At 51.1% G+C, this 15,299-nt stretch overlaps 2 protein-coding genes across 3 annotated transcripts in view; one reads left to right on the top strand and one right to left on the bottom strand.

The window, feature by feature from the left end:
* The window catches only part of NSF (N-ethylmaleimide sensitive factor, vesicle fusing ATPase), a 90,539-nt gene extending 87,828 nt beyond the window's left edge, over positions 1-2,711 (bottom strand). For both annotated transcript variants that reach the window (XM_065039888.1, XM_065039889.1), the window contains exon 1: positions 2,615-2,711. In XM_065039888.1, the coding sequence (XP_064895960.1) occupies positions 2,615-2,626 (12 nt within the window). In that variant the 5' untranslated portion in view covers positions 2,627-2,711. The remainder of the gene's footprint in view (positions 1-2,614) is intronic.
* Positions 2,712-6,940: 4,229 nt separating this feature from the next.
* Positions 6,941-15,299, top strand: part of MEIOC (meiosis specific with coiled-coil domain) — a 40,059-nt gene continuing 31,700 nt past the window's right edge. Inside the window, exons 1-5 of the mRNA XM_065039884.1 lie at positions 6,941-7,070; positions 9,454-9,579; positions 11,122-11,279; positions 11,378-11,482; positions 12,940-14,800. Coding sequence (XP_064895956.1) covers positions 7,065-7,070; positions 9,454-9,579; positions 11,122-11,279; positions 11,378-11,482; positions 12,940-14,800 — 2,256 coding nt within the window. The 5' untranslated portion in view covers positions 6,941-7,064. The remainder of the gene's footprint in view (positions 7,071-9,453; positions 9,580-11,121; positions 11,280-11,377; positions 11,483-12,939; positions 14,801-15,299) is intronic.

Here is a 15,299-nt window from a genome sequence, read left to right as displayed (position 1 = left end):
CTGAATAGTAAAGAACCTTCCTGGTAACCCAAGGAAAGCATCACCCCATCAAACTGCCAGATCACGAGACAATTAGGCTCCAGCCTTATTCTTAAATTTGCATGAATCTCCCCTTTCCTCCCTCAGGCCTCCAAGCTGGCCAAGTAAAGGGACAATTTTCCAGGTGTTTAATACACAACAGCTCGCAGCAGCAGCAAAATGTTGGGGCCGAACCCCCTCCTTTCTCCCCACAGTCTCCACCTCCAGCACTCAGACCGCTCCTTAAGCCTTCCCAGCACTCAATGAACTCATCAAACTACACACAGTTCTCTCTGTCGACCTGGCTCGCTGGATCGGCCGGCGAGCGGGGCGTCAGACAAGAGCACTGCAGCCACACGGGTTTAGACTACAAGGAGTCTCAGACCGATGTCCATTATGGCTCAAATGATCCTAAAAGCACGGGGCTCCCGTTCCTGGCAACAAAAAAACACTCGTCAAAACACACAGATCTCTCCTGGGTTGGCTGCAAAGGGTGAGATGAAGAGAAAAGGTGAGAGGGAGAAAGTGTGAGTGCATATGTGGCACAGGGACGGCAGAAAAGCTCTCAATAAGAGAGACTGAAAAACATGGGGTTTTGTCCTCAATTAATCAGCATTTTAGAGGCGGCAGTTGGGCAGATCTGCTCACCTGTGCCGCACAGCTCATCACCCGGCCAAATGCCTCAGCGCTGCACCGCACCACTGCACCATCTGCTGCTCCAGCCGCCAGACAAACCGTACCACAAAAATCTGGGAGAAAAACAACCTATTCCCCAAATCTCAACCACTTAATTGTTTGGCCAAGACAGAAGATGTCAACCTGGAGCAGATATTAATGGAAAATGTGACTTTCACGAGCATGACTGAGCTGATAGCAAAGAGGAACCTTAACTGCATCTGCAGCCCTTGTATAGATGGACACCTGAAAACAGAGGGGACATAAAAAAGTGATTTGACAGACAAACCTGTTCCTTCACATCTTAACGCCTTTTAGCCACTTGCGGATGTTATCTAAGCACTGATAAGGGATTTTTTCCTTTTTTAAATAAATATGGGATAAAACCACCGCACAAGGTGAGTGTGAACACAATTTGGACGCACATCACGACATAGTGTTGCTGAGCACAGGGCAGGAGTCTCCAGGGTCTCAAACAACCAAAAAACCTGCCCCATAGCATCGAGGGGTCAGCAGGGCCTCTCAGCACCCCAGGGGACTCCAAAACCCTCCCGCACCCCTTTTGAGGACACGGGGTCACGCAGCCTTGGGGAGGCCCCTCAGGGAACCGCACAATCCTGCCCCACAACCCAGGGCACCAAGGGGTCCCCCCCAACCTCACAGCATCCTTAGGAGACCCTGTCTCACAGTGAGAGGGGTCCCCACAGCCTCATGGCACCGCCAGGACACCCAGAATCCTGCCCTGCATCCCCCAGGGCCGCTGCAGCCCCACAGTACCCTCAGGGAACCCCAAATCCTGCAGTAGCACCAAGGGATCCCTTGGGCTTCAGAGCACCTTGAGATGACCACCTGATCCTGTCCCACACCCCACGGTCACCCCAGCCCCACGGGGATCCCTGAGGGATCCCTAGAAGCTCATCCCACAGCACGGAGGGAGCCCCACAGCCCCCTCAGGACACCCCAAAATTGTCCTGTACACCCCATGAGAACAAGGGGTCACCCAGCCTTGGGGAGGTCCCTCAGGGAGCCCCAGGGCACCAAGGGTCCCCACAGCCTCACAGTATCCCCACAGAGGGGTTCCCACAGCCTCACAGCACCCCCAGGACACCCCAAAATCCTGCCCGGCATCCCCAGGGCTACTGCAGCCCCACAGCACCCGCAGGGAACCCCAAATCCTGCAGCAGCACCGAGGGATCCCTGGGGCTTCAGAGCACCCTGAGTGACCATCTGTCCCACACCCCACAGCCACCCCAGCCCCATGGGGCTCCTGAGGGATCCCTAGAAGCTCATCCTACACACCGAGGGGGCCCCACAGCACCCCTAGGACACCCCAAAATCCTGCCACACATCCCATGAGGCCAGGGGGTCACCCAGCCTCGGGGACTCCCATAATCTGGGGTACCAAGGGGTCCCCCCACCCCCGCAGGATCCTTATGGGACCCTGTGACACAGCCCACAGGGAAAGGGGTTACCAGGGCCTCACAGCACCCCAGGACACCCCAAAACCCTGCCCTGCATTCCGCAGGGCCGCTGCAGCGGCTCAGGGGACCCCAAATCCCAGCCCACACCCGGGGAGAGGTCACCCTGCTCCTGAGGGAACCCCCACCCTGCCCCGCACCTCACATCGCCAGTCCCGGCCGCACAGCACCCCCGTGGGACCCTAAAACCCTGCCCCACAGGGAGAGCAGCCACCTCAGCCTCAAGCACCCTCAGGGCTCCACACACACCCGGAGCCACCACCGCCTCACAGCACCCTCGGGAGACCGCGCACCCCCCATAGGGCTGAGCGAGCACCCCGGCAGCGGAGCTGCGAGAAGCCAGCGAACCACCCCAGCGCCCAGCGGGGAGCAGAAGCGGGAAGGGGGCAGCGGCGGAGCCGGGCAGGGCGGGAAGGATCGATCCCCGCTCCCCCCTCACTTACCCGCCCCGCCATCTTGCCGCAGCCACGTCCCGCCCCGCCGCCGCCAGGGGGCGGTGCAGCACAGGCGCCGGCGGGGGGGGCGGGGCGGGCGCCTGAGTGACGGGACGTGGTGACCGCCGCCTCCACGGCCGGCGGTCTCGGATTGGCAGCTCCACCCGCAACACGCAGCCATACCGCCCGCTTATTGGTCTAGAGGCGGGGAGGGGCGGGCTTTCAGATGGGAACGCTGTTGTGATTGGCTGGCTGGGCCGTGCCGCGGTTCTCCCTAGGGCGGCTACGCTCCCGGGCGGAGGTGACGGGCCCAGCGGCGCCGTGAGGCGGCCTGATCGCAACGGGGCGGCCCGGAGAGCCGGGCGGGGCTTCCGACACTGGGTGCTCTCCTGGCCGGGGAGCGGGGTGGGTCAGGCTTTGTCCAGAGGAAGGGGCGGCGGGCAGGGCTGGGGCTCAGCCGGGCGGGTGCGGGGTCCCTTTTATCCCACAAAGTCTCGCTGAGCACTGTGGGGACCCTGCTCAGGGCCAAGAGGTGTGTCCAAGACGGGACAGGCTGTGCCGATCCAGGGCCTGTCCCCACTCACAGAATCCCAGAGTGTCAGGGGTTGGAAGGGACCTGGAAAGCTCATCCAGTGCAATCCCCCCATGGAGCAGGAACACCCAGATGAGGTTACACAGGAAGGTGTCCAGGCGGGTTGGAATGTCTGCACAGAAGGAGACTCCACAACCCCCTGGGCAGCCTGGGCCAGGCTCTGCCACCCTCACCGGGAACAAGTTTCTTCTCAAATTTAAATGGAACCTCCTGTGTTCCAGTTTGCACCCATTGCCCCTTGTCCTGTCACTGGTTGTCACCAGAAGAGCCTGGCTCCATCCTCCTGACACTCCCCCTTTCCATATTGATCCCCAGGAATGAGTCCCCCCTCAGTCTCCTCTTGTCCAGCTCCAGAGCCCCAGCTCCCTCAGCCTTTCCTCACACGGGAGATGCTCCACTCCCTCCAGCATCTTGGTGGGATTCTGTGAGTGGGGACAGGCCCTGGATCGGCACAGCCTGTCCCGTCTTGGACACACCTCTTGGCCCTGAGCAGGGTCCCCACAGTGCTCAGTGAGACACTGTGGGATAAAAGGGAGTTTAAATCTGTGGTACTGCCCCAAACAGGCGGTGCATCGATATAAAAGCTGCTCTAAGTGGGGTGTGCACCACACCCCATGGCTCACCCTGTTTTGGGGAGTAGCTTTCCATCCAACAGCAGCAGGTTTATACTAATAGCACGTTTTTATGGTGCGTGCTACAAATTACAGGTGTGTGCAAGCCTGAGCGCCAGATGATGGGAGCTCAGAGCTGCTGCTCCGGTCCCTCAACACATCAACATCTGGAGTGCTTTGGTAGGGCAGGTTTGGGGCTCCCAAAGCCCCTTCCCAGCCCTTCACTCACAACGTGGGTGTTTTCTGCTCTCGCAGCTCCTGATGCTACATGGAGCTGGTGCAGCCTGGTCGTGCTCGAGCGCATCCAGAACATTTGCAGCAAGACTTGGGATGTGGGGCCGTACGGGCGCTTGCTCCTGGGGTTGGGTTAAAATGGTGCTTCACTCTTTAAAACAACAGATCATATTGGATACACTGGTGCGGAGAGATGGAAATAGCTTGTTCGCAGAGCTGCGTCCCCCTGTGTAACATTCTGCAGGAGAAATTCCAATTACAGTCTTCAGTTCTGAGGGAGGGAGGCGGCAAACGCCGCACTCCACAGCCGGGTTCAATACTGTATGGGGACATAGCACAAGATTTGGCAAGGAGGTTGATTAAATGTAAATACACTCAAGTGACTTGCACCTGTCTGTAGAAAAAGCACATACATCACGCTAATTGTTTTACTGACCTTGTGTGCTTGATGAGTAGAACCTCTGTGTTAGATAACACAGGCCTGTGGGAAACTCCAGGCACCTTATCACTATGAGATTCCTGCTTTGTTGTGAGAAAGAGCGGGAGGCTGCGCCTGCCCAGAGCCTCGAAATACAGGCGAGCTCAGCAGGCCCGGTGATCTTCCAGCAGGGTGAACTGACCAGCGCCTGCGTCCCCGCCGGTGTCACCTCTGCCTGGGAGCTCAGGTGCGACCTCGGAGATCCCCCGTAGAGAGGGAACTAAAATAAAACCTGCTCTTTGCAACGCATTCGTGGCCTCTGGCTCTTCTTGCGACGTGCCTGCATATGTGCACACAAATACTGTCGCCAAAGCCGACCGCAACAGCCTTGAAATCAATCCAGGGAGCGAGCGTTAGCGCATTAGCAACCTGTTACAGCAACTTCCCGCACGGGGCTTTGGCAACGTAATAAAATATTAATATTGATTTTAACTGCCGGTTTGCTGCCTTGAACAGGTAACGACATCAGCTGGAACCCCGAGGGGAATGTCAAGCTCGTGGAAAAGCAGGAGGTGGGCGCTTTATCGCAGCGGTCGGTGCGTCAGGCCACGGATGTGCAGAGTGTGAGCGCAGGGCTCGGTAGATAAATCGGGTCGATGCCTCAATCCGTTGTGGGCAGGTCAAAACAGTGCAAGGATTCGGTTTCTCGCGGTGAGACCATGTTCTTCCTGCGCACACCACAGCTGAGCAGTTTGTCTGTTTGTCTTTGCCCCAACAGAAATCGTTGTCTCTGAAAAGTGGTTAAATATTGCACAGAACCCCTTGGTTTTGGGTGTTTTCTTTCCTCTGCAGCCAGCAAAGGCGTCCGGCCTGGAGGAGTCTGGTGCTGCTGCACCCCCAGTAGCGACCTCTGGCTGAATGATGGAATTTGGGGGGGATTCTCACTGCTCTGAGCTTCCCAAATTTGCTGTGTGGCTTTGGAGGAGTCTCTTGGCTGTGTTCCTGTGTTCCATCAAAAAAAACAGGGAAAAGAAATGGGAGAAAAAAGCAAAGGAAGGGGGGAAAGAGCAAAGGAAAGCAAAGCTCCCCAAACCAAGCATAACAGTCACGTCCTCAAATGGGGGGAAATAAAAAAAACACAACATAAATGCTCACAGTTAATTGAAATAATTACGCCTCTATCATTAATTACCTGTGTACTGCCTTTATCCATACAGAGGTGGCAAAAAAAGTGATATTCCTAGATTCAGTAAAAGCAGCTTGGGAAGTGGAAACACGAGCATGGTTTGGTTTTAGCGCTTTCTGGTTTTCCTTAGGCCTTTTTAGTGAAAACAGTGATATTCATACACTCAGCAGAGTAAAGCAGCAGCAAGGATGACAAGGAAACAACGGCTGGGAATGTAAGGAGGCTGCTGCTCCAACCAGGCTCCCTTATCCACCAGGTTTCCTATAGTTTCTCATTCCAACCCAGGGCCCTGGGTCACCCCCGGCTCTTGGCTCCTTGGGGGTGCTCAGCCCAGCAGGTCCCACTGCAGTCCAAGGCCGGGGCCCTGTTCTGTCACTGGTGACGGGCAACTGAGGTTTGTTTGCTTCTGTGGGCCATGCACAGGACTGTGGAGCATGGGGGCAGCTTGGCCTCGGACAGACCTGTCCCTGCACAGGGACGGGTGGCAGCTGAATCCCAGAATGTCAGGGGTTGAAGGGCCCTGGAAAGCTCATCCAGTGCAATCCCCCCATGGAGCAGGAACACCCAGATGAGGTTACACAGGAAGGTGTCCAGGCGGGTTGGAATGTCTGCACAGAAGGAGACTCCACAACCCCCTGGGCAGCCTGGGCCAGGCTCTGCCACCCTCACCAGGAACAAGTTGCTTCTCATCTTTCAGTGGAGCCTCCTGTGTTCCCGTTTGCACCCATTGCCCCTTGTCCTGTCACTGGTTGTCACCAGAAGAGCCTGGCTCCATCCTCCTGACACTCCCCTTTCCATATTGATCCCCAGGAATGAGTCCCCCCTCAGTGTCCTCTTGTCCAGCTCCAGAGCCCCAGCTCCCTCAGCCTTTCCTCACATGGGAGATGCTCCACTCCCTTCAGCATCTTGGTGGCTGCGCTGGACTCTCTCCAGCAGTTCCCTGTCCTGCTGGAACTGAGGGCCCAGCACCAGACACTGAGGGCAGCCTGGACCATTAAAGCGGCCCCAACACCTCCCACTGCACCCGCGGGCTTTAATGGCCCCGACGTTGTCTCCGGGTGAACAACGCCTCCTCAGCTCCTCATTGGCGGGAGGGGCGAGCGAGGTGATTTTTCATTGGCTAGGTGTTGCCCACTAGCGGCCAATAGAAATAGCGCTCCATTGCCACGAGCTTGGCTGCGGGCTTTCCGTGTCTAATAACCGCGTGGAGAACAGAGCGGGTCACGCGGCGCGGGGTGGTGCGAGGAGGCCGAGCGGCTCCTCATTGGTTGGGCGGGCTGAGGCGTTGGCCAATCCCCTAGAGAGCGCGGGGCGGGGCGGCGGTTGCCCCCGGCTCGAGGCTAACGGCCTCGCTCGCCTCACCGGCCCGCCATGGCCGCGCGCCGCCGGTAGCTGCCGCCGCCGGCCCGGGGTCGCCCATGGAGGTGAGAGACGGGCTGGGGACACGCTGGGCGGGGTAACCCATCCTGTCAGGAACACAGCGGGCGGCTGGAGCTTGGCCAAGGCGCCGGTGACCGCGGGGGGCTGAGGCCAAGGAAGGCTTTGCGCCTTCCCCCCCCCCCCCCGTGCGGCCGCGACCTCCCGTGTGGGGCCGCCCAGAGTTGGGCCGCCCAGAGTTGGGCCTGGCCTGTGGTAACGGGCCTGTGGAACTGAGGTGGAAAGTGTGAGGAAAATACTTGTGAGTGTCCTGAAAAAATTCAGTTTGGGGAATAAATGAGCATTTGGTGGTTGGGGGGTGTCACAAACCTGTAGGAGCTCCTTGTACCTATAGGTTTCCTCATTGAGATCACAAATGACATGAGTGCTACTGAATGAGGAGATAACTGAGGAGAAAACGTGGCATAATTCATATGAAAAATAACGCTCTGTATCACACTAATTCTGACTTTACATGTCCACTTACCTGCAAAATGTGTCTGAAAAAAATGATGTTACTGGGTCAATGTAATTGCAGTATAAACTAGAAGGAAGGTTGTGCTGTAGGCCACAGATGCTGGGTCTGTTTTCTTCCTCAGCTATAGAAAAACACCTTTTTAGAGAGGAGAGTTCATTCAGAATACTTTAGAACACTAACATTGAATCTCTAACTTCTTCTGAATTTAATAAGCATTTCAAAGGAGCTGCTGTGGCGATATGTTAAGTATTATGGGCATAACTTCACTTTTTCTTATTTGTGAGCTGAAGGGTTTTTAACGAGTCAATTTTATTTTAACTCTAAATTTTTCTTGTGTTTCCAAAGAAGGGAAGACACAAACTTTTTGTTTCTTTTCATTCCTCGCTCCCACTGGTCAGCTATTCCTGAGCACGTCCAGGTTGGCGAGGAGATGGACGTTTCTCAGGTGGAAGTTGCTTCTCCCATAGTTATAGAACGGGTCGGATCTCCACCATAGCTCCCAGTGTGTGTATTATGACAGAACTCCAGCTCATGAAATCTGAAAATGCACATACGTGCATTCACATAACGTAAATTATGCAGTAGGAACAGTGTTGAAGGGAGGAGAGGTGTCTGTGATGTGTGGGAGGTTAAATAGTGGTGAAAGGGATTATAATTCGGCCCTTCTGTGGTTGGTTTTCTTCCGTCCTGGTGTAAACGGAGAGAACGCAGGTTTCTGCTGAACCTCCCCTGTCTCCAAACACCTTGTCAATGAATTTCTTGTGGTTCGTTGTGTTAAGCTTTTCTCAAAGGGTAAATAGGAAAATGTTCTAATGTCAATACGTAAAAATAATTCTTTAAAAACTCAGATGGAGCAGAATCCACAGGTAAATTAAAGTGTTAAAGCAGTTAAAAGTTGATATAAAATCTACACCTGTGAGTTCTGTGTACCAGTCGCCAGTGGGTTCTGCAGGGATCCATCTCGGGGCCAGTGCTCTTCAGTGTCTTTATAAATGACTTAGACTCAGGACTTGAGGGATTGCTTAGTGAGTTTGCTGATGAAACCAAATTGGGGGGAACTGTCAACACTCTGGAGGGCAGAGAGACCCTGCAGAGGTATCTGGACAAATCGGAGAGCTGGGCAATCACCAGCTACACGAAATTCAACAAGAGCAAGTGCTGGATTTTGCACCTGGGACACAGCAGCCCCGGCTGTAGAGACAAACTGGGGGCAAAATGCTGGGGAGCAGCTCTGCAGAGGGATCTGGGGGCTCTGGTCTATGGCCAGTTGAACATGAGCCACCAGTGTCCCTGGAGCCAAGAGGGACCCGTGTCCTGGTGCACCCAGCACAGCACGGCCAGCCGGGCAGGGAGGGGATTGTCTGCTCTGCTTGGGCCTCAGCTGGAGCATTCACTGTGTGCAGGGCTGGGGACACGGGATAAAGGAGATAAAGCTACTGGAGAGTGCCCAGAGGAGGCTATGAAGCTGGTGAGTGATTTGGAGGGGAAGCCGTATGAGGAGCGGCTGAAGTCCCTGGGTTTGTTCAGCTGGAGCAGAGCAGACTGAGGGCAGAGCTCATGGGCTGCAGGTTCAGCAGGAGCAGGAGGGGCAGGCTGAGCTCTTCTCTGTGACAGTGACAGACCCAGGGAATGGCAGAAGATGTGCCAGGGAGGGTCAGTGGGACATGAGGAAAAGGTTCTTGACCCAGAGGTGCTGGACACTGAACAGGCTCCCCAGGGAGGTGTCACAGCCCAACCTGACAGTGTTCAAGAAGAGACTGGACAACGTCCTCAGACACACGGGGTGACCTGTGGGGTGTCCTGTGCAGGGACAGGGTTTGGAATCCAGGATCTTGTGGGTCCCTCCAGTTCAGGACGTTCTATGGTTCTTTGTATACTTATGTCCTACTACTTTTTTTCCTTCTCTCATACAGCCTAAAGTTGCGTTCAGAGGTGGCAGTCGCTGCTGGAGTGGTGCAGAAGCCAGCGGGAGGCTGACAGATGCATTCAGCAACGTAATGACAGGCTCTGGCTCACTCTATGGTTCTTACAAATCACAGGTGCAGTGGATTATAAACACATTTTTAATATCTGTGCGAGAGTTTGGGTTGCTTGTAAAGTCACCCTTCCTGGAGGGGTTTAAAAGGCATTCAGATCAGGTTCTCAGGGACATGGGTTAGTGCTGGAGTTGGGTTATCGCTGGACTCGATGATTCTGAGGGTCTGTTCCAACAGAAATGATTCTATGAAAATGGTCACAAAATATTTCTTAAGTGGTTGATTATACTGGCAAATATAAATCACCACATTTGCCTTATTTGTAATCAATCTTCATCGTAATGTTCAGCAGAAAGGACAGTGACTTTTTCTAATAGTCACAGATGAAGTCACACATGGTGTTCAGTACTAGAGTGTTGCACCATGTTTTGTTCTTCTGTTAGCATAAACAACTGGAAACAAAATGAGGAGCAAATTAGTATTTCTACAAAACTGTGAAGTCAGAAGCAACAGCTTAGGTATTGTAACAGGTGTTTCTGTGGCACATCCCAACCATAGAGTCCGAACGTTCATATAAACCACCCTGCTGAGCAGGGGGCTCTTGGTCTGACCCGCAGAACATGCCAGGACAGTGAAGTATGTTGGCTGTCTTTCCCTTTTTGCCTTTCGGTGAAAGTTTATGGCTATGAGATAAAAGACTCAAAACTCAATCCCAATACATTCAAGAACAGACCTGTTACTTACTCTATCCAAGACTTGTGTGGCTTGGCTCTTCCATGGCCTTCAGTCCAGCAACCGGGCATCTTTCTGTTGTGCTTACAGAAGCGTTTCACAGACACAGGGAACTGAGACATTAAGACCTGTCTGTAGTTAGGCAGAAGCCTTACTGGGAATTAAACTGGGGTTTGTGTGTCACTTCATGTAGCTGCAACACTGCTTTGCTCGTAAAGGAGTATATCGTGTATCTTTAACATCTAGCCCTGTGAAAACACCGTTATTTCTTCCACTTACTAAGAGCTCAGAAAGCATATCATGTTTAAACCAAACAGGTAAATGCTCCTTTTCACTTCAGCTGGGTTGCAGACTTTTCCTCTGGAAGGTTCAGATTGGATATTAGGAAAAATTCTTGGAGAGGGTTTTGAAGCAGTGGAACAGGCTGCCCAGGGTAATGGTGGAGTCACCATCCCTGGAGGGGTTTAAAACACATATAACGAGGTTCTCAGGGACATGGGTTAGTGCTAAATTAGGTTATGGTTGGACTCGATGATCCTGAGGGTCTGTTCCAATCGAAATTACTCTGTGATTCTATGAAAGGCATGTAAGGTTTCTTCAGAAGCTTAAATAACCTGTGATGACTGGTTATGTGGGATGTCTCCTGTTGTTGATCATTAGAAACTAGTGCAGATATTCTAGGCTGACGTGGCCTGAAATTTTTACTTGTATATGCACTGGGCAGTGGTCACCAGCAGGAGTTACCTACAGCATCGTGTCAAAAGAACGTGGTTTGCTTGGTTCTCATGCACTGGTTACCTCGGGTTGAACTCAGTTCCAACTGTGCAGAACGATGAAATGATAATTTCACGTGTTGTTGTACATAAAATGCAGAATGAAGAAAGCGTAGAGCTACCTCAGACCTACAGTTCTTCCCTTTCGACATCCGAGTTCTCTGCACCGGTGGACACTTCGCTTTTGTACACACCGTGGTCAACCTATGGAGACGATCCCAAGCAGCCCACTGTGTCCCAGGTCAACGTCAAGTCCAGGTACACACAGACAGAGAACATGTGTGGTGACGGATGTTTAATTTAACTTACGAAATATTTTGCATAATTGTTTTAATTAATATACAACTCATTTTCAGGATTCAGCCTGAAAGGAGTGATTATGGCAGTGAAACAGATTTATATGGACTCGTGTCAAACATCTTGGATGAACAAGAGAAACCACAGCCGTGTTGCGCTGAGGGGTGAGTGTGTTGCAGTGTGAACGCTGCTGGTGTTCTCTGACAGAACTGCCCTCGCTGCTCTGTGTCCGTGTTCTGTTACTCAGCTTTGCATCTGCTGCTGGCAAGTTCTTGCACTTTTTACAGTTTCCCTTCCTTCTTCCTAATCTTCTCATATTCTGCTTGTGATACTTGAAAGCCTTTCTCTGGGTACTCAAGTTACACGGTAGCTTCTGGCTTTCCGGTATTCACAGGACTTTTTAATTGGCATTTTTAAATAAGTCCTTAACAAGCATTGTGGGAATGCCGTGTTCAAATTAATTATCTTGAATATATGTCTTGGGCTATTCTTTTTACATCAAGAACGAATTCAGACTTTAGGTTTCTTTCTTAATTATTTCAATTCACATAAAGAATACGTGAAACACAAAATCGTACTCTTTCACACCTTCCTGAGCTGGCAGGAAAGAAGAATTCCACGTGAAAGGAATGTTTCTTCTTGTTAGTGCTACCAAAACAATATTTGCATATGTAAATGCCAGATGTATTATGTCTATATTCTAGAAACTATTAGATAGTGATAATAACTTGGCACAGAAGGGCTCCAGTACAGCATCCCTGGGATACTTAAAGAACTTGCTTTTTTTGCCAGAATCTGAGTGCTGGAGCTCTGAGGGATGGGAAAGGAAATCCCATTCTCAAGGTTCCCACCCGCTCTGCTATTCCATCTTCTCCCAAAGAATTCCAAGGATTTTTGTATGTGGGCTGAGTTACATGGCTGAGGTGATGGGAAACTGTAGAGAGAGTCTTGATCACGAGAGATCTTACTAATCCCTTTGCTTCAGACAGGTACGGTTGGATTTCTCTGTTCAGCGCTGCCGAATTTGGCAGTGACTGGAATGGCTCTCAGGCACAATTCCATTTTTTACTTAGTCCACTTTCAGTTTTCCTTGATAATCAGGGATTGTTTGTCCTGTGTTAATCCACAGTAATTAGTGGAAGGAAAAGAAATGTGCCAAGATGCTTATTCTTGGTTGACCTGCAGGAAGCAGTGTAAGGCAGCAGAAAACACAGCGGTTCTGAAGCAATAAGGTGCTACAGAGCAGCGTTTTGTCGGGAGTACCAGGGCTTGGAAAGGCTGCGGGTAGTTTGGGAAGTACAGTTATCTTGTTACTTAACCAGATGGTGACAGGTGGTAAATCTCTTGATGGGACTGGCCATCATTTGGTGCATACACATCACTTGGGGCGTGAAGGCATCAGATGTAGTTCCGTATGGGTGGGTTTAGACACGACAGAATTGGTTTTCTCATCTAGTTAAGGGAAACTGCAATGATGACACTAGTGGATAAAAAGGCATCTTTGAACCAATCAGGAGAAATTATTAGGAAACAACTGGCTTTTTAAACCTTTTTCTGCATTTGGGAAGGGAGGAGAAGCACCATGGATGAGAATCTAACGGTGTATTTCTGGTTTTCCAAGGAGCTGCCCTTCCAGCTTGAAGTCAGTGTGGCCCGTGAACGCGAGCAGGATCGCAGACCACCCCGACCTGTTGCCAGAAACCAAACGGCCGGTTGTCGGAGCTGTCTCACAACAGGGGTTTTATGGTAACGAAACTGTGTCTGCTGCCGAAAAACAGTACTCGCCAAGTGGAAATCTTACATCGCAGCAAAAAGTAGATGACTGTTATCGTGGGTTTACCGGCACAGACCTTGAAGAGCAGTGTGTATACCCTCCCAGGAACGATCATGCCAACTGCTGCAACATGCAGACTAATGAGAGTATTAAGACAACACCTGTGTATCAGAACTATCCGTACCTAAAAACCACCTTTACGCCCCAAGTCGGGTATTCAGAAGTGATCAAAGACTTGGGAGCCGATGCTTATTCTTACGGAAGGGAGAAGGTGTTTCCCAAAGGAGCAGATGTGCAGTTGCACCAAAAGCGGGCAGAAGCGTTTCTTCCGCAGTTTCACAGATATAACGAAAACACAGATTATAGTAGATACACCGAATATTCTCATGCTAGTAAAGCTAAGCCTAACAAGAGCACCAACTGTAGCCTCCAAGAAAATAAAAAGTTAGTAAATGGAACCATCGAGGCACCGTCTCTGGACACAGAACCCTATACTAAATTATTTCAGGTTAAATCAGGAACTCAGAAGAAAACAGAAGACGCAATTTCCGATCAGCAAAACTTTGTATTTCCCAAGGCTGCAGGACTTCTAGCAGAAAAACAATTTGCAAATGAAGCTTCATTCTGCATGGATTTGGGGCAAAAATTTGAATATGGACTAAAATCTTTTGCAGCTTGTCCAGGGAATAGTGACTGTGCAAATGGTGCAGAGAAGCAGCAGTTTTCCAAGGCCGATCTTCAGAACTCTGAATACTGTAAATCCCTCCCGTTAATGCCAAACTCAGCAAACCCTTCAGCAGGTGCGAACGTGAGGCCAACGTGGATGAACCTGCAAACTAAAACCGTAGCTTCGGTCCCATTTCAGAACCCAAATCATTTGCTGAAACTGAATAGTCATTTACCTGCTTTTCCAAAAAGTTCCAGCCATTCTAATGATTTCTTTCCATTTCCGTCATCAAATTTCCCTTTAAATAGTAATTTATTTCACAAGTGCTGTCAGGATAATCCTTCAGTTTTTTCAAGTCTTGATTTTGGTTATAACACTGCAGAACGAGCTTGGTCTGCGGCCTGCATGGAAGCACTGGTCAGGGGCAGAGAAGAGAACCTCATCGAGTATTTAAGTGAAAAGAAGTTAAAGCAGCCAAATGGCTTCTGTGACAATTATTCAGCTCAGCAGTTTGGGATCCTTGAAAACATGAACAAACACCGTTTCCAAGTGAAGCCGCAGAGCGAGCATTACGACCTGGAAGGACAAAAACACACCGAGGGGTTGTTGCAGAATGTGTATCAAGATTTAGCGGAGTCTCAGGGTCAGCTGAACCTGCGGCAGGGCGGTGGGGACAGTAACGCCGTCAATCCCGTCGCCTGCCTGCAGCCTCCCAGCTTTTCCAGTAACGGCATGATGGGAGACTTCAGGCGGAACCAGCAGCTCGCTTCCGGCACGTTCCCCCTCAGATCCGCTCGCCTGCTCGGCCGTTCCGTTGTCCCGCTGATGGAGCCTCAGGATTTGGTCTCCCGCGATGATTTAAAATGTTTCTACCCCTATTTTAACGATAAGATGTATGGGGACGGTCCTTTCCCTGGTTTTGTCCCAGCATTTGGATTTCAAAGGCAAGTTAAAACCCGTAGTGCGCCTGCCAGCGAACTTCATGTTAGACTAGAAGAATGTTATGAGCAGTGGAGAGCTCTGGAGAAGGAAAGAAAGAAGGTAAATAAAATAATAAACTGAATTAATGTGCCATGTGACAGATTTGCTGTAGATCTCATCCTGCTCAGTCCAGTTAGAGATTGTGGGTAATTCTCACTGTTATGAATTGAAATGCTTAATAGGACTTCAAAGTTAAGAGTTCCCTGTATATTTGGGAGTGAAAACAGAAGGTGTGAATGTTTGTAGCCTGGTCAGGAACACAACTAATGTATTGAAAGTTGTATTTGAAGCAGGAATCCAGTGAGTTTTTCAGTCCCTGTGTAGGGGCTGGAGAAGGTGTGTTGTGTGACTGACAAAGCCACGGTCCACGGTTCTTAACACAGTAAATACAATGCATCTGGAAACTTTGAAAGCAAATCCAGTTGTTACATTTTGAATCAGGACTAAACTTTAATCCTTTCAGTAATGAATTAAATTCCTTAAGCCCTACACTTTTAGTTCTTTGAATGAGTTTTTCTCACCTCCTGTTTCCCCGAAGGTTTAAAACTAAGATGTATTT

The sequence above is a fragment of the Columba livia genome, chromosome 23 (genome assembly GCF_036013475.1).
Source record: "Columba livia isolate bColLiv1 breed racing homer chromosome 23, bColLiv1.pat.W.v2, whole genome shotgun sequence".
Lineage (NCBI taxonomy): Eukaryota > Metazoa > Chordata > Aves > Columbiformes > Columbidae > Columba > Columba livia.
Note: the sequence above shows the minus strand (reverse complement) of the source record. Positions and strands in the feature narration are given on the sequence as shown.